Below are 26,261 nucleotides of genomic sequence, written 5' to 3' on the forward strand. Positions count from 1 at the left end.
GTAAGCTGCTTTGCATTCAGAGCACGGGTAACAGGCAGTTACAGCACAGGACCCAGCCTGTAACTCGAACCACAATCTAGCTTGCCTCAACGCTAATACATTCCCACAGCAAAACACACAGATGGCACTGGAAGACAGGGTTTGCTAACTTTTTAAAAAATTGTTAAGATGCTTTGTGAATACAACTGAAGTATCCCCACATACCTGTTTACTAGCTGATCAAACAATAAACTCTGATTCAAAGTTTCAAATCTGTTTTTCCTGGACCGACAACTTTTTCTGACTTCTATATCTCCGTTTATGCAAGCATGGTCCCCATCTCCCTTTTTTTCCCCTCGAAGGGGATGGCTTTTGAGAGCTAAGAGAAATTTGTATTACTACTTCAAAATGCAGGAAATAACATTTTCACAAACAAGAAATAATAAGAGAATACTTAGCAAGGACAATAAACCACAAGTTATGGAGCACTGTATGAGCATCCTTATATTCACTAAATAAATATATTTTTTAAATTCCTATCAAAGTTGTTTTACAAGCTATTTCTTCAGACTCAAGCTTGTTTCCTTATATGATAATCTTATTTTATGATGAAAATTTGGCATTCAAATATCCATTCAATATTTTTAAGTTAACATCAATACTAAAATGCACACTTGGCCCACAGTTCCAGTTCTTAGTCTTTCAAAGACAAGATCAAAAGGTCAGATTCCAATACACTGATTTCACAAGCAAATCCATATCAGCTACTCTGTACAGTGCCAAACAAAAAGGGATCCCACTCCTGATTGTTCCTTAGGCACCACGATAAATAATAAAAATACCAAATATGCTTAATGGTTAACATTTACATAGAGTCAATACAGAACTAAACGAGACAGAATTGATGAAAAAGGGACACAGAAGACAAAGCGGTTTTAGTTGAGATATGCAATGAGATGGCAAGTTTGTAAGGTACAAGCGTACAGGAAAATTGTTCAAGGTAGCAGAAGCTGCAGACAAGGCAGGTCTCTCTAAGGCAACAGTAAAGTAATGTTAAGAACCACAGAAGGCCAAATCTTAAATGAGTAAAGAGAGTAAGTAAATTAAAGAGACCAGCTGGGAGTGGAAGGCCAAAATTAGTTTATAACAGTAAATTTGGGAATTAAGGAAAACATCAAGATCATGGCCAAGAGGTCTGAAATGAGAAGAGAAATGGATTTTCATCTACATCCCACGGAAAGCATCCAAGATGTTGACAGAAGAAAACTGAGCCAAAACAGTAACTTTTCTCATCAGAATGGTCAGAGTAATCAGTAAAGTTATTAAAAATACATACAACTGAAAATCATTGACATAAAATTGTTAAATGTAAAAGTAGATACAAAAGGGGCTGCTGTAATACACTTACATAAGCTACGTCCATTTGGTAGTGTAGCACCAGGCTGAGAAGTTAACCTAGAAAACAATTATATTAGACACACAAATCATGTCAACACTCCTTAGGCCAAGGAAAAGTTACACAGTGAAAGCAGAACTTCAGCCACAGAGTGTTACATGATACACTATGACTCTGCTTCATGCCCAACACTGGAATGAGGACAAAACTGCCAAATACCAATTATATGAATCCCCCCAATTATCTAAATATCTCTTTTATTAATCCCTCCAACACTCCCTCATGCCATGTCCTACTATTAACTCTCCCCTTAAGTTTCAGAACAGGATCTTGATATAGCCCATCAAAGGCAATTATCATTCAAACACTTTGGATAAACTAGGAGAAGAACAAAAAGCTGTTTTGTACTCACAGAAAAAGAATAAATTTAACAAAATTATCAACTCAAGTGAATGGGATTAATTTATGCTGGGTGTACTTAAAATCAGTAAAAAATACTTGCATGTTCTCTATCAATCTGACATTTTTAATTTCTTTTTAAATTTTCAGGAAAATTAACCCTTACTACATAGACTAAAACCAAAACATATTCCAGAGTTTTCTGCAATTTTACTGCGTAAGCAATTGTTCCTTCATTCACTTTTTATCTTTAAAAAATTGAAAATATTTATTAGACGTGATTTTACTAAAAGATAATGTAGAGTACAAATGAATAAAAACTCTACAACTACTGGCAGACTGTTAAAAGTAATTTGTCAACATCACTATGCAAAAAAGTGAAATAAATCTGACAAAAGGAAAAAAAAAATTTTTTTATCTCTCTTCCACCTTCAAAAACACTAAGTACTTTACAGACAAGTGAACTGTATATACTGCACACCAGTACTGCATAGGGAGGAACTCCTTGTTCTCAAACTAGAAAACTAAAATGAATTTGATGGGAAAGAGAAAAAGGACTGGAAATCTTTATAATACCAAATGCAATCTGAGCTTGAACATGACCAAGAGTTCAACAGACCACGAAGAGTTCAACTCAGAGGCACAGAAGATGTGGGCTTTGCTATTATTTTCTTAAGAAATGTGTAACAAGTCCTTACAAAACAAAGGTAACCTAAGGATTTTTGCAAGGGTTGGGTAGCAACACAGAAAACCACATTTACAAAAATCATGTCCACATCCAACTTTCCAATAACATTTTTCTGGTCAAATATTTTCAGTATTTTAGAAACCACAACTGAAGAAATTAAATTTGATTATAATAAAGGTTTAGCAACAAAACTTTTGGGAGAAGTCTTAGCAACTCCAGATCACTATTAGGCCCAGCGCTTTGGATTTTGGCAGAAAACAAAAAAACCTCAGATGCAAAGACATGTCACAGTGGGTTCTCCACTGAGTAACAACGTGAGTTTCAGTATGCTGGCCAAACTTCATTTGACACAGTGATCTAAATTCTCCCAGCTGCATTAAATATTTTTTAATCTCAGCAGTTCTAACAGGTACACTACAAGTCTACATTTATAAAGAAAAGAAATAGAAGGTATGTGAGTTTCAATACATTCCCAGATGACCATGGCACATAATATGCTATATTTAATTTATTGTGTTTTAAAAGGGAAAACCAAACAAACAAAATATATCTATTTTAAGGTTTACATAGTTTTTCAATATCCTTCACCCTAGCAGATGACAGTTCAGTAGAGAATTACAGTCACTCTTACACACAAGGCACTGCAAGAACCATTTTGATTTGTAGATAAATATGAAATACGTATCTACAAAAGAAACAGCAATCACTGAAAGCTCATGTCCCAGGAACATACTGTCTACACTGTCTCATAATTACCTGTAACCATGTAAAGAACCTTATGAACACAAGAATGCTTTGTAAAGTATTATTAATCAGTGTTATAAAATGAAACAAATTACTTCTCTTTGGAGTTATAAAAATATGCCAGGATTGAGGCTATATTTAATAAAATACAATAAGTTACTTGAGTCCTTATAACCAATCAGGGAAGAGAGGCTGAAAACAACAATGGAAAGAAACAAACTTGACCATTATCCATTCCCTAAAGATGATAATACCAATTTCCTAATTAAAATGTCACGTCTTCTTATAGCTTGAGTACATAAAAATACCAATTAAGTCACTAAATTTGGATGTATCAAGAATCTAGAATTCAGACTGCATCTCAAAGAAAATTACTTTCCATTTTTGCACAAATTTGCAGAGAGGAAACACAGAGATGAGAGGATTGATATAACCCATGTTCCTGAAGCCTTAGACTAAAAGAAAATTGTATGAAAATAACAAGCTTCAAAAATACACTCTTGAGCATGAGCTGCAGCTCACTGCAGAAATAGAGCGAGCAGGTTAACAATACAGGAAAAATTGGTAAGACTTCATTTTCTTCTTGACACCAAGTTACCTGGACTGTCCAGTTGAGATGCTCCATTCCTCTCGCTGCCCAGTACTGCGTGATTTTGATTTGTCTTTGCACACAGGATCAGCATGTTTTGAGGTACGTTTGGCGGGAGGAGATATGTGGCTATCACTCAAACTAGCATCACTACCTTCATCTTTCTGAAAAGAAAAAAAAGCATCAGGCCGTACTTAATTTGCTCATTTGTATATACCCTCACAGAAAAAGAGGAAACTTCAGCTTAGTAAAAGGGAAGTCTATCAAACTCAGTAAACGGCTTGTGTGAAATATTAAAAATTATTATTCTGAAAACGTTACTGGAAATTAAAATACTGAAAAATAATTAATACTGAAAATAATTAATTTTAAATATTAAACTTTTGTATAATATTTCACATTCTGGTTCCCTAAACCACTGTATTTTGTATATTACACTGCTACTCTTACCCTACTTGCAAAAGAACTAATAGGAAAAAGAAGATGCTTAGAAACAGAGCGTGCATTTATTCTACTGACATTATCTTTGTCTTTAAAATGCTTGAACAGTCACTTCAGGCTCTTCCTTCTTGTAAGAGTTTTGCAATACCTTGTTCTCTTCTGTAGACTGTCAAACACACAGACAGAAGTAACCGAAAGTGGACTTTATACTTTTACGGCACTTTTTGTGTCATGTGTTCAGTAGCAGCATTACACACACAAACAACATTAGTCTTAACACCTTTAAGAAGCACCTAAACACTACTGGAGGGTTTTTTCTGTTGTGCTTATCAGAGGCAATGTAGACAGAAACTCAAAGATAGTAGCAAGGGACTACTTCAGAGCTGTACATAAGAAGTGGACAGTCAGCAAACTTTGGAGGATCTGCTTCTGTTAAGGCAAACTACAAAAAAAAAAAAATTCGAGTTTCTATAAACCACAAATTTTAGCTCATGGAAACAGTCTTGATTAAAAAACTAAATATCCTCTCTTGCAACAACACAGTAAGCAATTTCCGAATATTAAGGGCCAGGAATTGTCAGTAAGCACTTAAACTAAGAACAACAGATAATTTTACTTATATGCAAGGAGATGATCACGGAAGTCTCGTCTGTTCATCAGGCTTATTAACAACAACAATCTGATTTGTACTCCAGAATTTTCAACAACATGATGTCTCATGTACTCAAGATTAAAAAAAAAAAAGTCTTTTTCTTAAGAGAGGAAGACAGACTATCATAGCACAGTATTTAGAAAGTGGCAAAGCCTAAAGAAATCCAAATGTATGGGTGCAGTTCAACAAGATAGCTCAGCACCACCGAGCCCAGGGGCTGGCCCATGCGCTCCCTTGCCTGGCTACACAGCACCACTCCAATCTCCTTTCATCTTCTGATGGTCCTCTGACCCACTCACAAACCAAATCAGCTCAGAAAAGCTTCAAAAGTTCACTTTCCTTCTGTTAGATTAGCTTTGTACCTGGTTAGTGAGCTGGGTCATTTCCATGAAGGATCAGACAAGTACAAAAGATAACGCAAGAAAAGAACAGGAGGTGAGGATGGGACTGCTGTCTGCAGGAACAGAAAGTTGCCAGTGAAACGGGCTGACTACATCATGCGTTAACATTTTTTAAATATTTATTATAACGATATAAAAATACTATATACAAATATATATTTTTATATATTAACAAGTATTAACTAATATTAAATACGTATAATACTACTAATAAATTAATAAATATGGTATTCATTATGATATAGTATTTATTTATTGAATATTATACATTATTTTCATTTATACTATACATACTTGTAAATACTTTAGATAATACTAAAAATACTAAATACTAAAAACTAGCATTAAATGCTAACCGGCTCATGTTCACGTCTCATTTTAAAAGTAGTTAGTAGTTTTAACTTCGGTAATTGTTAGCCTGTCAAGGTAAATTGAAGGAAAGAAAGCGATGTATATTAAGATTCAATCTTAGGACTCATTTAACCCTAGTCAAAAAAAAAACAAAACAAAACAAAATTCACGCTTTCTTCTTCCTCATTATTTCACTTCTTCAGGAAGTACATCAATGGAACTCAAAATAATATCTATACTAGAAGATCATAATTAAAGCTTTAAATTAGATGAAGCAGAATTTGGGATCTAAAACTAAGCCTTAGTCAAAGCAGTAGCAGAGGTAACTACAACCGTTCCTAAATACAACACACCTGCACCTTGTGTAGCACTGTAAAATAAACATGCAGCCACCCAGCCATTTTCCATAACACCCTGCAACTACAAAATACCAACTTTTCACAGAATTTTAATAGTACATATTCACTTCTGAACACTGGAAGCATTTGTGTACGTACTTTTTGCTTTAATCAGCCACAAGTTTATTTGTGGACTTACAGAAACACATCATTGCAAAGTCAATTTTAGTAACTACTTTCTGAAACTACAAGAGTTACCCTGTGCAGGACAGAAGCGGAGTTTCAAGGTAAGCCACAGAACCAGTTTTAAACCGGCTAGGCGAGACAAAGAAAATGAAGCTAAGAAAGAGGAATAAGCATGTAACAAAGGTTTATGAGGGCTAACATTAAAGCTATTTTGTGAGCAGTGAAATTAGTAATGCATAGGTTCCTACACTCCATCTCTTACCCCTTCCCATGCAAAAATCCTAACTCCTCCCAGGTCTCCTATGACCACTTTTCTCTGCATTTCCTCCAGTTCCCTGCCTCTGGTCCCCAAGTCTCAAAATCAGCTAGTATTCCTCATTTGTCCTGTCTATTTATTGGTCAAAGGCAATACACCGAAGTAGTTACTCCTGAGCTACGTGCATGCCAAGAGGTCAGCCGGCAGGTAAAACAAAATATTAGCAATTAACCTGGAGACAAAATCTGCCACTTCAAGTCTCCCTCTGCTACTGAGTTACTAATATTCACAAAATTTATAAACGCTGAGTATCTCTGAGATCTCCAATACTGCCAAATGAACAGATACTGGCCAATAGCTTCAAAAACTGGAAGGGAAGGCTAACCGTCAATGTCATCACATTAGTGCAGTTGCCTAAGGAACCAGCAACGAAGTGGTTTACTTAATAGGCAATAATTTCTGGTTATTCTTTGTTTAAGATATTATTCTCAGTTGATCCTCATTTGTCTGCATATTAACTCTCCACAGTAACTTAGCAAGTCTAAATTTTAAGATAGTCGAGCCCAAACGCTAACTTCAGTTAGAACACCTGCTGTAGAAGATGCACTAACATACAAAATGTTTTACTGCAAAGTAGTGACAAACCTACTACAATGAGAAATCACTGGAATTTTAAATATATTAATAAGAATCCAAGCTCCATTTTCCAGTTAACAATCTTAAAAATTCAAGCTCTAGGGAATCAAATCACATCTAGACTGCCATCCAGAACTTTCACCTACCTAGAGTAAAATATGGAGATGGATTTCATTACACTCAAGAGATTAGTCAAACTGGGATATGCTCGAACAAGAAAAGAAATTAATTTCAATCTGAGAAGCCTTTACAGAGAGCAGTTTATCCACCACCTCCTCCCATTTATAGCAAAAGAGGTCTAATGATTCCACTGCACTCAACTTGCTCCCTCAAGTAACTGGGTCTCAAACCATTTATACCTTCAATGATTAAAAATAGTACTTCAGTTTCAACCCAGAAACTTATTACTTAACAGTATACATCATGAAAATGTTCTGGGACTAGAAAGAGAGATGTATGATACAAGCATCAAACTTAAAAATTAAGAAATTAATAATGCAATTGTAGAAGTAGGAACCAATGCACTGAACTCAAAGCTCCTAACGAAACACTGGCACTGAGCAAACACACTCACATGCTGAGAGAATACAAATTAGTAACATCTGAATCATGTCAGAAATTGCCTGAAAGCATACCGAAGCCATAAAGAAAAAGCAAGAACAGAAGAATCAAAAAATGAGTTTATGTAGTGTCAGAAGTACAGAGATAAACAAAATTCAGCACAACTGTATTCATCTAACAGAAATGAAAGACCAACCAAACTCCAACTGTGATCCAGAACAACCAGAACCCAGTGCAGCTTCTTAGGGAAAGCACTCTCACTAACAATGAGTAAGGAAATAACTGGAGTTAACAAGATACCATCCGTGGTCTAGTCTGGCAAAACATAGTCTTCATTATCTTTGGATTCGAGAGTAAAATGGAGCTGTTGGAGTGAGTCCAGGGGAGGGCCACGAAGATGATCAGAGGGCTGGAGCCCCTCTCCTATGAAGACAGGCTGAGAGAGTTGGGGCTGTTCAGCCTGGAAAAGAGAAGGCTCCAGGGAGACCTTCTAGCAGCCTTCCAGTACCTAAAGGAGCCTACAGGAAAGCTGGAGAGGGACTTTTTACAAGGGCATGAGTGATAGGATGAGGAGTAACGGTTTTAAACTGAAAGAGGGAAGATTTAGATTAGATATAAGGAAAAAATTCTTGACTGTGAGGGTGGTGAGACACTGGCACAGGTTGCCCAGAGAAGCTGTGGATGCCCCCTCCCTGGCAGTGCTCAAGGCCAGGCTGGATGGGGCTCTGAGCAATCTGGTCTAGTGGAAGGTGAACCTGCCCATGGCAGGGGGCTTGGAACTAGATGATCTTTAAGGTCCCTTCCAACTCAAACAGTTCTATGATTCTATCTCTATCACTGTCATCTCCAAGCACATGAACACAAGTTCATCAAGTTTTTGAGTAAGGGATGACATAACATCCAAACCACAACCACACCTTGCAATTTCTGAAAAAGACTCCATCTGGTTGCCACAGGTTCAGCTGTATTAAAACACAGGTATGCAGACATGAATATTTGAGTTTTCCACCATGGTCAAACTTGCTCTCCTTGCCATACATTTTGTGGGTCACACCCTTCTTCTGACTAACTCTCTGCCACACCCAGAAAGGTAGCATGATTGCTCATATGACTTCACAAATCAGACATGGGATTTTTCAACCTAGTGTTTTAAACCTTTCAGCATCTACATTTTTCTCTTTTCTATGACCTCTTCCTATGGCTACAACATGAAATGAAGACATGCTGATATTCAATCTTCAACTGATCAATCCTATTCCTCCACATTTTGTTAAAGGCACAAAATATTTTAAGTATTTTTTCTTTTTGCCCCACTGAACAAGCACAAAACACCCTGAAATTTACTTTTGTCTTAATAATAACAAAATAAACATTTTCAAGAAATCTGTTTCAGCTACAAATTTTCAAAAACTAACTCTTCCTCCTCATTTGACACTCTGAAAAGACAACAATGACTTCAGAGATCTCTCAATCTTATTTTTACTAGCTTTGGAGAAACTGAATCCAGGTCCTCCAGTTACTTCTAACATAATTTAAAATGTATCTTCTCAATAAAACACATCACCTTAGATGTCCCAGAATATTAATAATCTGGATTAATATTTTAAAAGGATGTGTGAAAAAAATCAGATCTACCTTTTTCCCTACCAGTTCATGCAAGGTTCTTGTGGAAATGGGCTGTCCATTGAAGGAAATAAAATACATACGCAGAGGTATTTAATGCATTTAATAAACATGTTTATCCCATTGGTATAAAAAGATAAAAGCTGTCTTTCCAAAATAAAACTTGTATTCATTAAAAAAATGTGATTGTGTCCCCAGGGTGCCAGTTAGTTAAGATGATCACTCATCTTTGCCCTCAGATAACTATGCAGTTAACAAATAACTTGCTTTTTCTGCGTTTAAACTATAACGTCGTTTCAAACATACCAATAACATACACCAAAAACACTATCTGTCTGTCCAGTGATTCTGGATAAGCCACTTGCTCCCTTGTGTATCAGTTTCTGCAAAGGTAAAAAAAATGGATTAAAATATTAACTTCTAAAGATTTATTGCATTAAAGATCTACTTTAAGATCTATTGATGAAAGTTAGGTAAGAGCTAGGTAGCCTTCCTAATGCATTTTTGGGCCAGGCATATTAAGCAATTAAAAAAAACAAAAGACTTCACAATCTCTTTTAAGATATTTTTAGTTTTGCTCTTATTTGGTTCCAAGTTCTAGTAACTAGATCAAATTTTCTACCATGACTGTGATAATGTCATACATTATGTCTACATGACTGTGATAATCTGACCGGAATCTAGCATATCCCTTCAAATCCTATTTCAATTTTTTTCTTTTTTTAAAGTTCATCACTTTGCTTTATAGCATCTTCTTTAAAAAAAAAAAAAGGACTAAAACAGTCCTTATGCTCAGTACAAATTTTCAGTGGCTGAAACGCTCTCATCAGCATGCTCAAACTAGAGACCACACCTTGCCTTACACACCTGCACTGTGTCCTAATTTCAGGATGACACACTGCACTACCCACTCTCCAGCACCAACACATCCTCACAAGCTCCTCTCCCCACCCCAACCCACATTTTCCTGGCAAATGCCCTTAGTCCTCCCATAGAAGAGGGACTGACTATCTGCTTGGTGGGAAGAGGCAAGACCTGATACACTTGTCCGGGGGAAGAAGGTAACATGACTCAACTCCGTCATAATACGGCAGACTGTTTTCATGCCTGTACACTATGTACTGCTGCATGCTAAACATCTACCTTTGTGTCCTAAAAATCCAGTGTAAGTACACTGCCCACGCCTTCAAAAGACAAGAAGCTAGGAAAAAAATGTATTTGGATTAAAGCACATTAACTACCCTACTAAGAACTTCAAGTTTCATTAAGGATCTCGTGTGTTAACCTTACTCATAGCTTGAAAAGAGACAAAGTTGGCTTAAAAGAACCCATCTTCTGGTCGCAGTTCTCTAATTTCCACATGTTTGCACACAGTCATTTATCAGACATTGGCTCTCCACAGGTGTTAAGGAAAAATAACAAGATTCATGCTTAACTGCTTGATGATCTTGGAATAAACAACTATTAATGCTGTCTTTCATTGGTGATAATGATAGTAAAGAATGCCTCAACTGCAGGATGATCTGAATTCTTTTAACATTCAGCTTCTGTATTTTTTTTCCAGTAAACAGTGCTTACGTCAATAATAGCCATTAAGAATATAAATACCATCATCTAGACTTCTTCAGAAGAATAAATTCTTCCCAACTCATTCAGATGAAAAAACATAATTTTTGCATGAGAAGATCTGCTTCATTTTTTCAGTAATTTTCATCTTATTTCCTAGAACTCTTCAATTGTAGAATTCAGGTTATTTAATAAATGTGAAAGCTTCTGAGAAAAGTTTAAAGTTTACAAGTTAAAAATAGAAACCGCTACCTACAACTCTGTTTATTGTGTATTTGTACACTTGCAACCATTCCCCCTGTCTGTAATAGAAAAAGACACCTGTTCGTATCCAGACTGAGTGCCTTTCAACGGCTTTTGATCTGACATCCAAAAAAGTCTTGCGATCTACGGGCTACTTGTAGGTTCATGAAAGAAAGGGAGAGTGAGCTCCAGAGCAACCTCTGCCAAATTATGACAGAGCTCATAAACAGCAAGCTGAGGTTTGTCCTCCACCCATCATTGCTGCTCCAAGCATTTCCACCATGAATGTTCCTCTCCCCTTTGTGCCTTCCCTAAACTTAGGGTGACTGTGAATCTTCAGGTGATAATCAGATCAGAGGGATGGAGGGGAGGCAAGGGGAAGCAGGAGGGTGTGGGGAGGAGGGTTAGTTTCAGCTGGACCAGTAACCTGATCCTGATCCAGCTCATCAAATGGCCAGGTGAGCATTAATATGGGCAAGTCTATTCGCTTTCACAACTGCAGAGTTAACAGTTTGCAGCACATGTGAAATCACACACCTTCAGAAAAACAACCCTGCTGAGAAGAGGTCTCTGTTGTATGGGGGTCCACACCTCACTCAGTTGTTTTTCTAGAAGATCCACATATTGAAAGTTTTTAAAACCACTGATCTTCCTAGTTTAACACTGAAGGAATACTAAAAGCAAGACATTTTTAGTCAGAACCGTATACACCATTTCCATGAGCTGCTAGATTCTGTTAATGAAGACTTTTCAAGGAAAAGTATATTTATGTAAACATTCAAGAATTATTACAATTCAGAAGTGGAAAAAATGAAAACATTCAAACAACAACTTTCTTTCCTACCCTTAGTCCTCAAAAATCCATCTTGTTTCTGCTGAACAACCCCATCCCAAAGCAAGTCTGGAGGACATGGCCTCCTTTTAGTACTGCTATAAACCTAAATAAAGAAGCAGAATGATCTGAATGAGGATAGAAGGTAGAACAGAGAGAACCCTTGGACCAGAGGGCTCCCCAAGGTTTGGATATCACTAGGTACTTGACTCAGTAAACTAAGCAAGGAAGTGCCTGTAGCAAGTGAAGCTACAAGAAGGTGGCCTTCTGTGTGAAAAAGAAGGTGAGATTAAAACCACTTCTTGTGTCTCAAGCTACAATGCACTTGAAGACAGTATTTCAAAAGAAAAAACAACTTAAAATTGTATAAAATTGTAATGTGAAATCTTAAGATTAATGTATTGAAATTTAAATCATAATAAAAACAACATTCAAGGTCTGAAAGATAAATCAGAGAAATAATAGAAGGTAGTTATAAAGTATTTGGAATGAGGGATTGCTGAAGCATGGCAACAAATTTCAATGCAAGTAATCTCTTCCACGTGTACAGAAAAAACAGCTTCTTCATTTCAGGTTATTTAAATAGCTCAGCTCAACTACTCATCCGTTTAAAATGAAGCAATTGACTCGAGGTTGGAGAAAAGCAAAAAGCCCGTTTCTCAAATTAGGTAAACACCCAAACTGAAGCATCTGCTCCGAGTGCAACTGGACACAAACTTTCCACCAGAGCTTTACATTAGTTAGGTCATTAACATACACTACTAGAAATGTAAAGATAAAACCTCAAAATTCAGAACAGGCTACAAAAATTACAGAACTTGGACAGGCTCATAAATTCTGCATTTCTGGTAGGAGTACTAAAGCTACTTCCTTTATACACAGCTCAACTGCAGTTGAAGCTATTATAGCATACACATACCCAGCAGTGCAAAATGAAAAAGCTTACAGAAGATAACACATTAATCTTACAACTGGTTGAAAAGTGGCCTGTTTTAATAGCTACCAAGCAAGAAGAAATTAAATTTATTCAGCAAGAGAGTCCAAGCAAGTATAAATGCAAAACAACACTTGAACAATTTAAAGGAAAATTAATGGTTAAAATAAACCATGAAAATCCCATCAAAGGTAATAAAGACAATATTTCAAGAGTAAACTCAGAGATGGAAAAATTGTTTAGAAAAAGCAGCAAAGCATGAAGAGTACAAAAAAAACTACAGGATGAAAAAGGCTGAAAAAATAGTCAGCGCTCTTTGCAATAAGTGGGTTCATGAGTGATATTACTCACACACAAAGTAATACATTAGAGCAAAAACATCTCATAAATGAGCATCAACCTTTAAAACGGCCACAGCTCCAAAATAAGAGCAGTGAACGGTTCAGCTCACTGATGCCTACTTGCTGGATGCTTTGGTTTGAGCAGGTTTGTATAAAGTTTTACGCAGAAATCTTTTGAAGCATCATTAGATCGGAATGAAAAGTTTTCCACGGTATAGCAAATACTCGACAATTTAGGGCAGGATGTGCAAAAACTATACCACATCCAACCGAAACTGCAGGGGGATGGAGGCGATCAGAATGTAATTACCTGAGCTAATTATCTTCCATAACCCCAAGCTGTATGCCACTGCTGCAAAATTGTCACGGGATCTCTCACGGCAATGGGCTAAGCCTCCTCCTTTAAGTTTAAACTGAGAGAGAGTAGTTGGAGAAGCAGCTTTTGTTAATATTACTTTGGGACAAGGCCAATATTCAGAGGAAGCAATGCAGCACACCAAACATCAGCACCGTTTCCCGAGTGGAAACCTCTCGCGTGCAGCACACCAAACATCAGCACCGTTTCTCCTCTGTGGAGGTCGTATTCCCTCACTGGATGAGTCCTTAGATCGCAGCTGCCTCCTCAAACAAACCGGGTACGCTTCGGAGGCGTCCTGACTTTTGAGAGTGGCCCAGACTGACTTAGCAAGATACACAGGCAGAATTCAAGCTCAGGACACCCTCTGGAAACACGGACGGTTGACAAATGCTGACTGCACGGTATTTTGCCAGAAACTTGGGACATAGATTGCTTCCAACAATTGCTCAATTTCCCCCTGTCCACAGATGTATTAATACCACGCTACCAAGGAACAGACTGCACGATTCGTTTTAGATCACTGATTTTTCTCCTGCTAAGTCCCAAAAGAGCAGCAGGCCACTAAACCAGAAAGAACCCGACGTTTTATTACGCACTGAAAAGATGAGCTTCCTTGGGAATCTTCCTTTACATGAAATTGTTTGGAATAACTTCACAAGGCTCTATATTTCAGGATGTATTTCAAAGAACTGTAAACACGTTAGCCTCAGCACCTTTATTGATGTTACTGTAAACTCGAACAATAAGACAATGCAGTTCTTCAAAAACACAGGTATTTGAGAGGAGCTTTTTTCCCCTGAAGAGCTTTACATGCAGATGGCCAGCAAGTGTAACTTCTCCAGCGTAAGCAGGAAACTCTTAACTTTTTCTTTACCTTTATTCTAAACCGCAGAAGATCCAGAACACTAAGACACTTTGCAAAGACAAAGAAAATACGCTAATCTGAATCAGGCTCTTTCATAAAGGAAAATTTAATTTTTAGAAAGTTCTAAGGGGTATATTTAAAGCTAGTACCTTAAGCAAAAAAGTATTTTTTTTAAAGTTAATTTTCTATGTTTTCAATAGCTGACCATTAAAGACTTTTTAAGGAGTAAAACACAGCAATGAGCTTATGTCACATAAGCTGTATTATCACCCAGAAATCAGAGAAAATATATTTATTGTTACAGAATGAGAAATTACAGTAAGAGACACTGAAATATATTGGTACTACAGAGCACAAAAATGCTGCTTAGCTTTATGCCTTGCCACGCTACAGCACTCGATGTCAATCCTCAAGTCCGTGTTTGCTCCTATTAGCAATTAAGTACAATGGAGAGCTCTAGGTTGCCACCGAGTAAGTTGAACGATGTTGGCAGTACTACTTTTAGCTAGGATCACATATTACAATTATCACAGTGCCCTTGAGTAGCTCTTATGGCACTGCTAAATGCTTTCTTGGCTAATTAAATTAAGCTAATCTTGTATACATTTCTAAAATGTCTAACTAATATGCTGACATGATTTAAGAGCGCCTATTTCACGATAAATTGATTAGTTTCCTCGATCAACATTTTTGATTTGTGTTTTGAGATGACTGAGGAAAATCACTCCAATTGCCAAATAAGTGTTACCAACAATCACAACTGAGTCTCTGAAAATATCAGACATTAGTAAATCTAGAGCACAAATTTAACCATTTATGGTCACAGTATCCTCAATTCTTTCATGGTGTGAATGAAGCCCACTGGATTTATAAGCCTTGTGTTATAATTCTACATTTCTGAAAACTTTGGAAGATTTTTATGTGTTTTTCTTGTCAGAATGCTTTAATATAAAGCCATAACACTTCTCAAGTTTTAATGGTAGAAAGAAAAAAAATACATATAATTTATATAAAGATAGAATATAAATTTATATAAGGATAGCTTCAATTTCTTTTAAATAGTCTGTAAATGAATCCTGGAAACAGGAAGAAAACATAGCCCAGTTCTTCCTCTCCGTACCCTCTCTATGCACTCTCCAGTGACATCATTTCAGAGAATAAACTTGTCTCCTTGATCCATTTAGTGAGGGATTTTGTTAATTTTAATCTGGCTTCTGGTCAGTGGACACACATGTATTCATCTCAGTCGCTGAATGCGTGGTCCCCAGCCAGTAATTCAAAACAGTTTACTTTTCAAAGACTGACGTCATTGCTTTCTCTAAGATGAGCAAGTACTATAGAGGGAATACAGAGAAGAGGATAAAGGCTTTTAGACTATTACAGCCCGTTTCCACAGAATGTGTGTTGCTTCCAGATTCAGATAAACAAAAACGGACACTATTAATATGTAACTGAAGATAATATTTAAGTGGAAGACTAGAAACATAACTCAAGTTCTTGGGAGAAGAGGGATTCAAGCCTATCCTTGTAAATGTATGCAAAAAAAACCCCACTACATACACCAAAAAAGCCAAGAGGAAAAAAGAAGAAGGCAAAAGGAAATAGATATAGAAGAGGTGGAAGGCAACTCCGAACCCCTCATCTGGCCTAATCAGCATCTTACAGGATGCCTTTAGATTACGAACTCAGTTTTTGTTGCTAATAAGGAACAAACAGACAACCTTTTAAAATACATTCGGAAAGGTAATTACAAGCATTGCCACTGAAGAGCATTTCTCTGGGAGTTCAAGTTAGAACCTCCGTGGAAGAAATAAAGTCATATTACGCAAATAAGAAGCACACCGTCTCTGCCAGAGCTCCGAACTCTAGCTGCCCATTAACCCAATTAACTGCTGCTAGTAAGGCTGGTTTCCTGACGCGACACCCGAAAGACTTCAAAAGGACACACTGTTCCAGTCAACTTCAGAAAAAAAAATACATACAACTGCATGAAAACGATGCCAGTACGCCTTCTGCACAAAACACAGCCTCGCTATCTGTCTCCCGACAGTCACTTCCAAAAGCAAAGGCTTTGTCTTCCTACTGCTGTACTTATTCACGTTCTAATCGCTGAAAGCCTCCTCTGGCACTACTTCAAGAAGATTCAGGAGCTCAGAAAGATGCTGTATCGCTGACAAATACTTATATCTGAAGAATAAAATCAGTTGTACAAAGCTTTAAAATACGGTGGGATATATATATTACAAAATTCACTGGGGGAAAGGAAAAAAAAAACCACAATTAAAAAACCTTTCTGGAAAACTTCTGGTCATCTTTGGCAATCATACCTTTTAAAAGAAAAAATCTACCTCAAATGCATGAGATTTGTTGTGAAGTGAAACAAGTCCATTCCCATACACCAAAATATACATTTAACTTCAGAAGAAATGCTATTTTAGAAGCGTGGGTAATATCCTGGGATATATTTACACATTTTATTACAGTATTTTGCACAATCTCCTTTCCTTACACCATGACAATAACATAATTTAAACATTTTAATGATCTGTAGTATAAAACCACTATTCATAGGCGGAAAATGTTTGGAAAGAAGCTCAACCGTTTTTTTTTAGCAGCAGTATACTCCCTGTAAAGTAAGCAAGTAAGGGTTACACCAAACTTTGCCTCACAAACCACAAGACCCACGATATGAATAAATAGAAACTGCATACTAGAACAAGCAGAACAGCTTTTTACAGCTATGGTGCTGCATCCCCATGAGTCTAATGAAGTTAAACAAGGAAGAAATAGGGGACAACAAGGAAAAGCAAGATGGGGGGAAGGGAAGAATTGTGAAGCATGAAAGAACTGAAAGAGAAGCACCGAAGGAACAGAAAATCCAGTCAGTATTTTTTTTTTTTTTAGTGTTTTAAAACGAAAAGGATGGGGCAAAAGGTTTTCCAACAATTCCAGGTGTCATCCTTCTAATCTGCCTCTGGCTGCTACTGCTGTTTTTCTACTTGTCTGATTAACTTCCTTCTACTCAGAGGCTGGGACATGGTCAGTTGGTGCATGACTGTCAAACGCTTTGACCCTTAGTTTTCACTTCCATATTTACCATTGCTTTTAAAATATGTATGCAGACAAGGCAACTATAACCACTAGTTTAAAACTTCAAAGCAATACGTGAAGTTTTATCAAGGAAAAAAAAAAAAAGCAGCCCTGCCTATAATTAAAAAAATGCAGCTGTTGTCAACAAATCTGTTTAGAGACAACAAGGAAAAAACAAAACAGGCTCACGAATTCCTTCTTTCAATTAGAATTTCCCAGATGTTAATTTTCCAAATCGGGCTGTAGAACTCACTGGCCATCAGACCGTACAACCAAAGCTACTACAGTGAATTACGCCGGGAAAGCATTGAGCTTAAACCTGACGGCAAGATTACATCCCCCCGGCTCGGGGGGGGTGTCACAGACACGGGGGGACCTTTCTCACACATCAGCTTTCTCCCGTCGCTGCCGCCGCGAACGCCCGCTTCAGCCGAACGGAGGTCACTTGGGGAGAGGGAGGAAGAGCAAAGCAGAGCGAAGGCGGATTGCGAAGTTGCTGCAGGCGCAGCTCCCAACTTTTGTCTGGCAGCCGGCGCAGTGCCGGGCGCGGCCGCAGGGGGAGCCGCCCCCCCCGCCGGACCCCCGCCTGCCGCCGCCGGCCCTGCCTGCCCCAGCCCGGCGCACACGCCGGCAGCACCACGGCACCAACTTCGCCTCCCGTGTCCCCGGTGTCCCCCGTTCCCCAGACAACCCCGCCGCCCTCAGCTCCTGTCAGCGGCCCTTGCGCCTCTCGCCGCCCCGGCGGAGACCGCGCTCTCCCCGCCGAGCAGGGAACCCAGGTGGGACGCGGTGGGCGGCTCTCCGCAGCCGCCCCCCCGCCTTCCTGGGCTCCCCGCCGGCTCCACGGTCCCTCCTCACCCCGGGCTCCCCGCCGGCTCCGCCGTCCCTCCTCCCTCTCAAGCCGACAGCCGTCTCGGCAATCCCCCCCCCCCCCGCCAGCTCCCGTATCCGCGGCCCCCCCCGGCACCAGCGGCGCTGTCCCCAGCGACTCCCCGGCCAAGGCCCTCACCGCCGCCGCTGCCCCCCCCCCCCGTCCCCCGTGAACCGCCCCCGCCCCGGTCCTTACCCGCGCTGCCGCCGTCTCTTCCAGCCCGGCCGCATCTGCCTTGGTGCCCCTCTTGGAAGAGCGGGTCCGGGACGAGATGAAATGGCTGCCGGCTCCGGCCGCAGCGGCCGCCGCTTTGCCCAGGGGGCGCAAGGAGCTCTTCCTAGTGTTCACCATGGCCCCGGGGAGGGGGGACACGGGGGGCCGCCGCCGCCGCTGCCGCCGCCGCTGCCGGCGCGGAGGGAGGAGGGAGGGCGGACAGGCGGGGGCTCGGGTAGGGAGGGGAAAGGGAGGGAGAGGGGGGAAGGGGGAGGGGGAAGAAGGAAGAGAAGTCCTGTGGGGAAGCCGGTCCGCCGGGCAGAGCCACAGACGGAGCCACACCGGCTCCTCCCGTCGCTGCCGCCGCCTCCTCGGCTCAGTCTCACACTAACTGGCCGCCATTACTCTCCCCTCTCTCTTTCTCTCCTCGGTCCGCGGCGAGGCCGATAACTGCCGCCAGGGGGAGCTGCGCCGCCGCCGCCGCCGCGCGCAGGCCGAGGCGGCCCCCGCTGCGTACGTTCTAGCACGGTGCCGGCGCGCTCTATGGGCCTGGCGCTGGCCGCCGTGGGGGAGGCGGCGGCTGGCGGCCCCCGGCGCGGTCCCCGGGGAGCGGGACAGCGAGGGGGGGGCGCCGGGCTGTGCTCCCCCGCCGCGCCCGGGGGAGAGGACAGCCGGGGGGGGGGCCGGGGAACCGGAAGGACGGCGACTGCCGGCTTCACAGCAGGCGGAGCGGTTTCCAGGGGAGCTGGGGGGCGGGGGTGCGCTGTCCTGTCAGGCTGAGGGGAGCGGCGGAGCCCGAGCGGCGCCGGCCCCGGCCCCGGCCCCGCGGCGGGGCCCGAGCGGCCGCTAAGGCCCAGGGCCCGGGCCGTGACCTGCCCGAAGCCTGTCAGGAGCCGGCGAGCCGCTGCACGGGCCAGGCCCGGCGCTCCCGGCGTAACCCGCCGGGGCGGTGGAGCCGCCGCCGCCTCCCGAGGGGCTTAAGCCGAGGGGTGAGGGTGGGCTTGGGTGGGGAGTGCAGGGGCAGGGAAGAAGCGGCTGCCCAGGGCCGCGGGGAGTGAAAGGTGCCACAGTTCACAGCCGGAAAGGTACTGCCCCGGGAGCTGGGGGGCTCCAGCCTGCCGGCTCTGCTCGCCCGGGTGGGCTCTGTCCAGTCACTGACATGACAGCTTGGGCGAACAGATACTTCAGGGACAGGATCTCCACCATTGTCCAGGGAAAACTATTTCACAGCCTGGTGAGTCTCACTATGAAGAAATCCTCCTTATAGCCAGGCTATCAGGAATGCGCCCTTGCTTCGCCTGCCGTACAAGTCACCGATAACATCTGTATTTTGCCCGGTAGCCTCAACTCACGTTTGATGTTCATTGCTCAGTCATTGGAAAGCTTATTTTTCTCTCAGCTCCCTCCTCTATCACAGATCAAATAACAGCATTTTAGAGGGAAGAATAGTATGTATTACAGTACATTGGATGCCCAAATGCTTCCCAGACTATTCACGAACTATAATCCAATCCCTTCTCGCTGATGTGCAGTAAGAATCACTCCTCTCTCACTGCAACTTGTTGTCCTTTATTGAACTTATCACAGTGCCTGCACATAAGCCCCGAAACTAAAAGCTTTGTAAAAGAAATGTAGCCAAGTAATACAAGTATAGAGCTGTAGGTGACAAAGTCTCAACCTTTTAATTTTCAGGCTGACTTGTTTGGCACTGCTGGGCAAGTTATTTCAGTGCTTTCTGCTTCTATAACAAAAAAGAATAGTATAATAAAATTACTGATCACATGGCTCAGGCTGTTAGGCTCAAGCAAGCTTTATCAAAGTATTTTTATTGTTTAAAGATGTAAAGTGCAATAATGTTTTAGTGAAGAACAATAAATGTAAAAACTATTATTCTGCTTTACCTGCGTACTCCCACATCTTTCTTTTCAAGATTAAAGTCTGAAAAAGTATGGTAAAGCATGTACTTAAAAATACAAAATATGCAACAATGACATTAGGATATATAATAAGAAAATGGGCTATTTAGATTTCCAAGCAAAAATTTTCATACTGTGAAGAGCAACAAATTTTCATTTTATGAGATACTTCAAAATACAGTGTGTTTTGGAGTACGAACTATGGTCTTTTTCTCATCTGACATTCTCTATTCACAGCTTTTAATCTGTATGAGCAACAGTACTTCATCCCCTGTTCAAGAGCCTGCAGGGTCTTTCAAAAGTATAGTTGTTCTGCTCCATGAGATTAGTTTTATGTTTCATATCCTTTGTTTCTTCATTTATTTGTTTAAAGGTTATCATAGAATCATAGAATGTTAGGGGTTGGAAGGGACCTCTGGAGATCATCAAGTCCAACCCCCCTGCCAGAGCAGGACCAATCTAGGGCAGGTTACACAGGAACGCATCCAGACGGGTCTTGAAAGTCTCCAGAGAAGGAGACTTCACAACCTCTCTGGGGAGCTTGTTCCAGTGCTCTGTAACCCTTACGGTAAAGAAGTTCTTCCTCATGTTGAGGTTGAACTTCCTGTGCTCTAGCTTGCATCCATTGCCCCTTGTCCTATCGCAGGGCACAAGTGAAAAGAGGTTGCCCCTTTCCTCTTGACACCCAGCCCTCATATACTTATACACATTAATCAGATCCCCTCTCAGTCTTCTCTTCTCCAGACTAAAAAGCCCCAGGTCTCTCAACCTTTCCTCCTAAGGCAGGTGTTCCAGTCCCTTAATCATCCTCATAGCCCTCCATTGGACTCTCTCCAGTAGATCTCTGTCCCGCTTGAACTGGGGAGCCCAGAACTGAACACAGTACTCCAGGTGAGGTCTTACCAGGGCAGAGTAGAGGGGGAGGAGGACCTCCCTCGATCTGCTGGACACACTCTTCTTAATGCACCCCAGGATACCATTGGCCTTCTTGGCCACAAGGGCACATTGCTGTCCCATGGATAACTTGTTGTCCACCAGGACTCCAAGGGCCTTCTCCACGGAAAAAGGATGAAAGGATGTAGCCATTTCATACACTTGTAGGCAAAAAGAGTATTTTAATTAAAAACCTACGATAGTTTTTAAAAACAGTATTTGGAAATCACCTCCTTTTATCCTTCAAAGGTAGGAATAGAAGGGAACTGCAAGAGACTTTTCCCTCACCAAACACATTGCGGGAATGAACCAGGAGATATGTTTGCTAAGAGTTAGTATCACAATCATATGATGACAAATAATGTACTTTTCCATTTCTGTCCTGTATTACTGATAGGCCGTGTAACTCAGGTGTTCAAATTCTGTTGGTCTGAAAATGAAAACTGATACATTGTTCTTCTTCAAGTTTTTGTATGCATCACAAAAATATCATCCCCATTTTGGGAAAACCAACAGATCGATCTGTGGCCCAAAAAAGGGCCCAGACTGCAGCAGTTACAGTGAATGTCATAACTCAGGATTGCAATGCATTGGCAGGACTGTTGAGGGAAGCTTGCATAACATCTGTTTGCAACATGCCTGATTCAAACCAGCACTCCTCCTCTCATGAACGCTGATGACTTGTAAAAAGTAAAATATACTTGGTCATTATGCAAGCAAATTGATTTTCCTGGGTGCCTATCCAGATCTGCTTGAAGCAACAGAAAACCCACAACTTAAAAGATATTTATTTTATATTTACTAAATATTTTTACCATAGTTGTGTCCTTTTTTTCTTTTTTTTTTCTCAGTGTTCTCATCTCATTCCTGTGAGCCACACTCAAGTGAGTACTCTTTATGATGCCAGAGGGACTACTCTTGTAGAGGGACTGATGTAGTTAAAAATCCCTGCTCACTGCTTTGAACATTTTTAGTGCTTTATTCTCATTATGTTAGCATAGTAAGGAACATGTAAGGACATGCTTCATTTTGGATTGTTTACTCCCTAGATTGTTTTTCACAGATGGTTTTATTTTCAGGTTTCTTAGTTGTCTTGTTCCTCTTACAAGGTGTGGCTAGTTATTTGGACTCAAACAGCTTATGGCTTTATAGCTTCTGTGTAAGCTCCTTCGCCATTTTTAGTACTGATAATATACATTAATAAATCATAAATTACAAGGTTTGCTTGTTGGTGTGTTTGGAATTTTTGTTTATAATACAGAGAACATGTTAACATAGGATTAGTACTGTATACTACACATACTTAGAGATTTAAATGTGGTTTAACAAGGAAAGAATTGCTGTAGAAATAGATTTAGAGTAATTTCACTAATCCAAGAATTTACTTGTTCCCATTTTTTTATATCTGTTGTTTGTTTCAAGTGTCATGAAGACAGAACAGAATTAAAAACCTATTTTGACCCTCTTCAGCACTCTGTATGCAAGAAAAGCTTTGTGAAAAAAATAATGTAAGAACTCTGAGTAGCGACAGACAAAAGAAATTAAGAAAGGAAGGGGAGAAGTATTGGAGCCACACTCCACAAATGTTGCGTAAAAATTTTGTAGAGCTCATTCCCAGTAAGATTCAATTTCAAGATCTGTAGTTTGGTCTTACAGACAGATGTCTAAATGCTTCTCAAAATAAAAGCCATTGGGAAGGACTGTATTTCAAATGGAACCAATTTATAACAAATGCTGAAGCTTACAGCAGTGTTTGACATCCTTTTAGCTCCAGTTGTTCAGAAAAGATGATGAAGATATGTGACACATATATTAAGAAGCCACAACATCTGCTGTGGCAGGTACACCACTGCGAAATGGGAAAAAACTTGGAAAAGTACTTGAGCAAAAGCATCTCTTTCCATTAAACAAGACTTGGGGAATGAATTCTTAGTGGGACATAGCGATGTAAAAAGACATTAAAAAATGACCCAGAATGGAGAGCCTTGTTTGCTCCTTGAGTAGTATTTAATGGCACAAGAAATATTTGGAGATGGAAGATTTTGTTGCTACCTGTCGCTATTTTACAAGGAAATTAGGGATGCGTTACAACAAAAGAAAAAGTCCTTCATCCCTTATTCAGAACTTCTGTAGAGAGTTTCAGCCTAGTAGGGACCAGAGGGCTCTATTCAGTGAGTCACCGTTTGCTTCAATCTTGGGCAATTTACCAGAGATTACTTTGCAGTATCTCTGAATAGCTATAACATTCCAAAAAATGGAAATCAAATCATCTTTTCAGGACTCTATTTAGCAGCTCTTGTGTGCTTCTCTCTGTCGTGCTGTCAACTCATCCTGGTTTCAGTTGAATCTCAAAATCAAAAAGATTCACAACAAATTTTGCTTATGTAAACCTGCCCTAAATCCTTTCCTGAGGGGGTTTTAGGAATTAGGATAGTGTGGTTTCTCCTTTGAGAATTGCCCATTACAGAGATAAGCCCATGGGATATAAGTTTGGAAACATCAAACAAGCAGTGTCCAGTAGTCAGGATTGGTACTACCTTGAAGTTGAACACATAAGGTGATACAGTCACTCCACCTTGCAAGCATTTTGCAATGTTATTAAAGATGGCCCGTTATTTGAAGACTGCCATTACTATTTTAAAATGTATAAACTTTTACAATTAAATAGTTAATGTTCAGTCCTGCTATCAGCACAGCTATCTGAAGATTGTTTTCCACACTACAATAGATAACATTACTGCAACTTGAAGCAGGATCAGAGAGTAGATTTCTTAGATGACATTAAATGGGAATGGTAAGACTTAACTCCTAATATTTCAAAATTATCTTCCCATCACGCCTAGCCATTAGCTTCCTTAACATTTTTCCTGTTGAGCTAAGGTTACAGTAAATAGTTTTTCTAATACTAATAATTGTGTGAAACTCACAGGCTGATGATATTGTAAGCCAGGAATATGCAGGGTCTGTTTTTCACTATCGTTCAGGCTGCAAATTGCTTCCATCTTGGACAAAAGTGGCAAATCATCTCACTTTGGTGTTTATGATCATTAATCATATGAAAGTAGTACCGCCAGCCTGTTACTACGCTGGGTGATGTATAGCTTTGTAGTAAAAAACAGACTGTGTCCTAAAATGCTCTCAGTAAAAATAGGCATTGATTAACACGTTTGTAGATAAGCTTTGGGAGCATACGAATGCGTCATGGCTTGATTAAGGTCACATGGAAAGTCCATCGGAAACATTATTTGCTCATAGATCTCCCTAGTCCTCACATACAATCTTAGCTTTAGAAGTATGTTTTCTAGTTATAGATCCAAGAACAGTGCTCATAAACTATACTACCATATCATCATTGTAACTTAAATGTAACTTAAATGTAACTTAAACTGTCTTTGTTTTGAGAATTCACATCAGATGTTATTTCCAAACGTGTGTTATCTGGTACAAACAGTTGCTCAGGCTGTCTTGAATTTTTTATGGTTTTATTCCACGCTACTTTTAAAATTGAAGCTATCTTCACTTTTCTTGTGGTTTTACAGTCCAAGAGTCCAGCAGCATGTGTGGATACTCCTTTCATTGCATGGGGGTAAAACCCTCTTCATAAGTGCTGATTCACCCAACATCTCCCATAAAACGACGACTGACATTTCCATTGCACAGACAACTTCCCAGAAACATCGGTTCCTTAAGCTATTTCTCCCTGTGTGGCAGCCTACAAGGTTTAACGTTGGAAAAGGACACTGTGCAGAGGAACATGCTGTCTTTGTCAATGGAATTGCCAAGTACACAATAACCAGATTCTGTTCTATTTATTTTACAGGCCCATTTCCCTCCCATTCTGTCCCAGCTCTCTGTATGCATACACTTAGAAAACGCTTCAGGCAACAACTGCTATCTCAAGTTAAGGTCAATCGATACAGCTGATGCGTAATTATAGGTAGCTGATGGCTTCCTCTGGCACGGGTTAACCTTGTTAAATACATAGTCTAAAAATATCCCTTCAAAATTAATTTTTTGCTTGTTTTTAGATACACTATGTGCACTGGTTCTTCTGTGACCTTGACGGCATGGGTGGTGACAGCTGAAACACTGCTTTACTTTGTCAACACTGAGATTCACTGCTACATTATAAAACAAGTTCAAGGGTTGTTACTGTCTTCCACACCAGTGCATCTGATCCGTCTTGACAAAGGGGGCATGAGATGGTTGTATTCATCTCGTGAATACCCCGTTAAGAGTTTTTTCAGCGAACTCAGTCTGAGCTGTTTGCTTCTATTCACCGCACAGTAAGAAAAGGACCATTTGCTTCTGTTCATCTCCTGTACTGTTTCTTGCCAGAGGATACGCTGTATGAAACGCAGAGAGTCTAAAAGGATTTTAGTGACGTCTTGATTTTAACATCGCTCTGACTTGAAAATTTCCAGCTTTTAAGAAAAACTGATTTTTTTTATGTTATACTGAAGACACAGTAATATATTCCTTAAGATTTTTCTTATGCCTATGCTTTGGCAATAGTTTCAGTCCTGAGGGAGAACAGCTGTACTTAGAAGAGCTTTTAAGAAACCACTAAATTCACTAGGGCACCGATTCCAATTGTAGTAGGTCAGCATGTCTCCAGCTGTACTCTGATTTCCAGTAATAGACCTAATCTTCTCAATCAATACGTGATTGCAGTTGGGAAGCCTGCATCATTACACCAGGTAAGTCCAATCTTGCCTCCTTCTATGCTTACCTTTGGGTCTATAAAATTTTTGCAGAAATGGACCTCAAGCAAGGGTTAAGCATGTTACGGAACTGCTGTGTTTAATGAAAGGGAGCCAATGTACTTAAAATATTGAAAGAAAATACAAAACAGTCCA

At 40.2% G+C, this 26,261-nt stretch overlaps 1 protein-coding gene across 1 annotated transcript in view; it reads right to left on the reverse strand.

The window, feature by feature from the left end:
- Positions 1-18,956, reverse strand: part of ATAD2B (ATPase family AAA domain containing 2B) — a 79,572-nt gene extending 60,616 nt beyond the window's left edge. Inside the window, exons 1-4 of the mRNA XM_068407114.1 lie at positions 18,536-18,956; positions 3,805-3,959; positions 1,388-1,434; positions 205-358 (exon numbers count right to left, since the gene is read on the reverse strand). Coding sequence (XP_068263215.1) covers positions 205-358; positions 1,388-1,434; positions 3,805-3,959; positions 18,536-18,691 — 512 coding nt within the window. The 5' untranslated portion in view covers positions 18,692-18,956. The remainder of the gene's footprint in view (positions 1-204; positions 359-1,387; positions 1,435-3,804; positions 3,960-18,535) is intronic.
- Positions 18,957-26,261: the final 7,305 nt, after the last annotated feature.

Source organism: Nyctibius grandis, chromosome 1 (assembly GCF_013368605.1).
Source record: "Nyctibius grandis isolate bNycGra1 chromosome 1, bNycGra1.pri, whole genome shotgun sequence".
Lineage (NCBI taxonomy): Eukaryota > Metazoa > Chordata > Aves > Nyctibiiformes > Nyctibiidae > Nyctibius > Nyctibius grandis.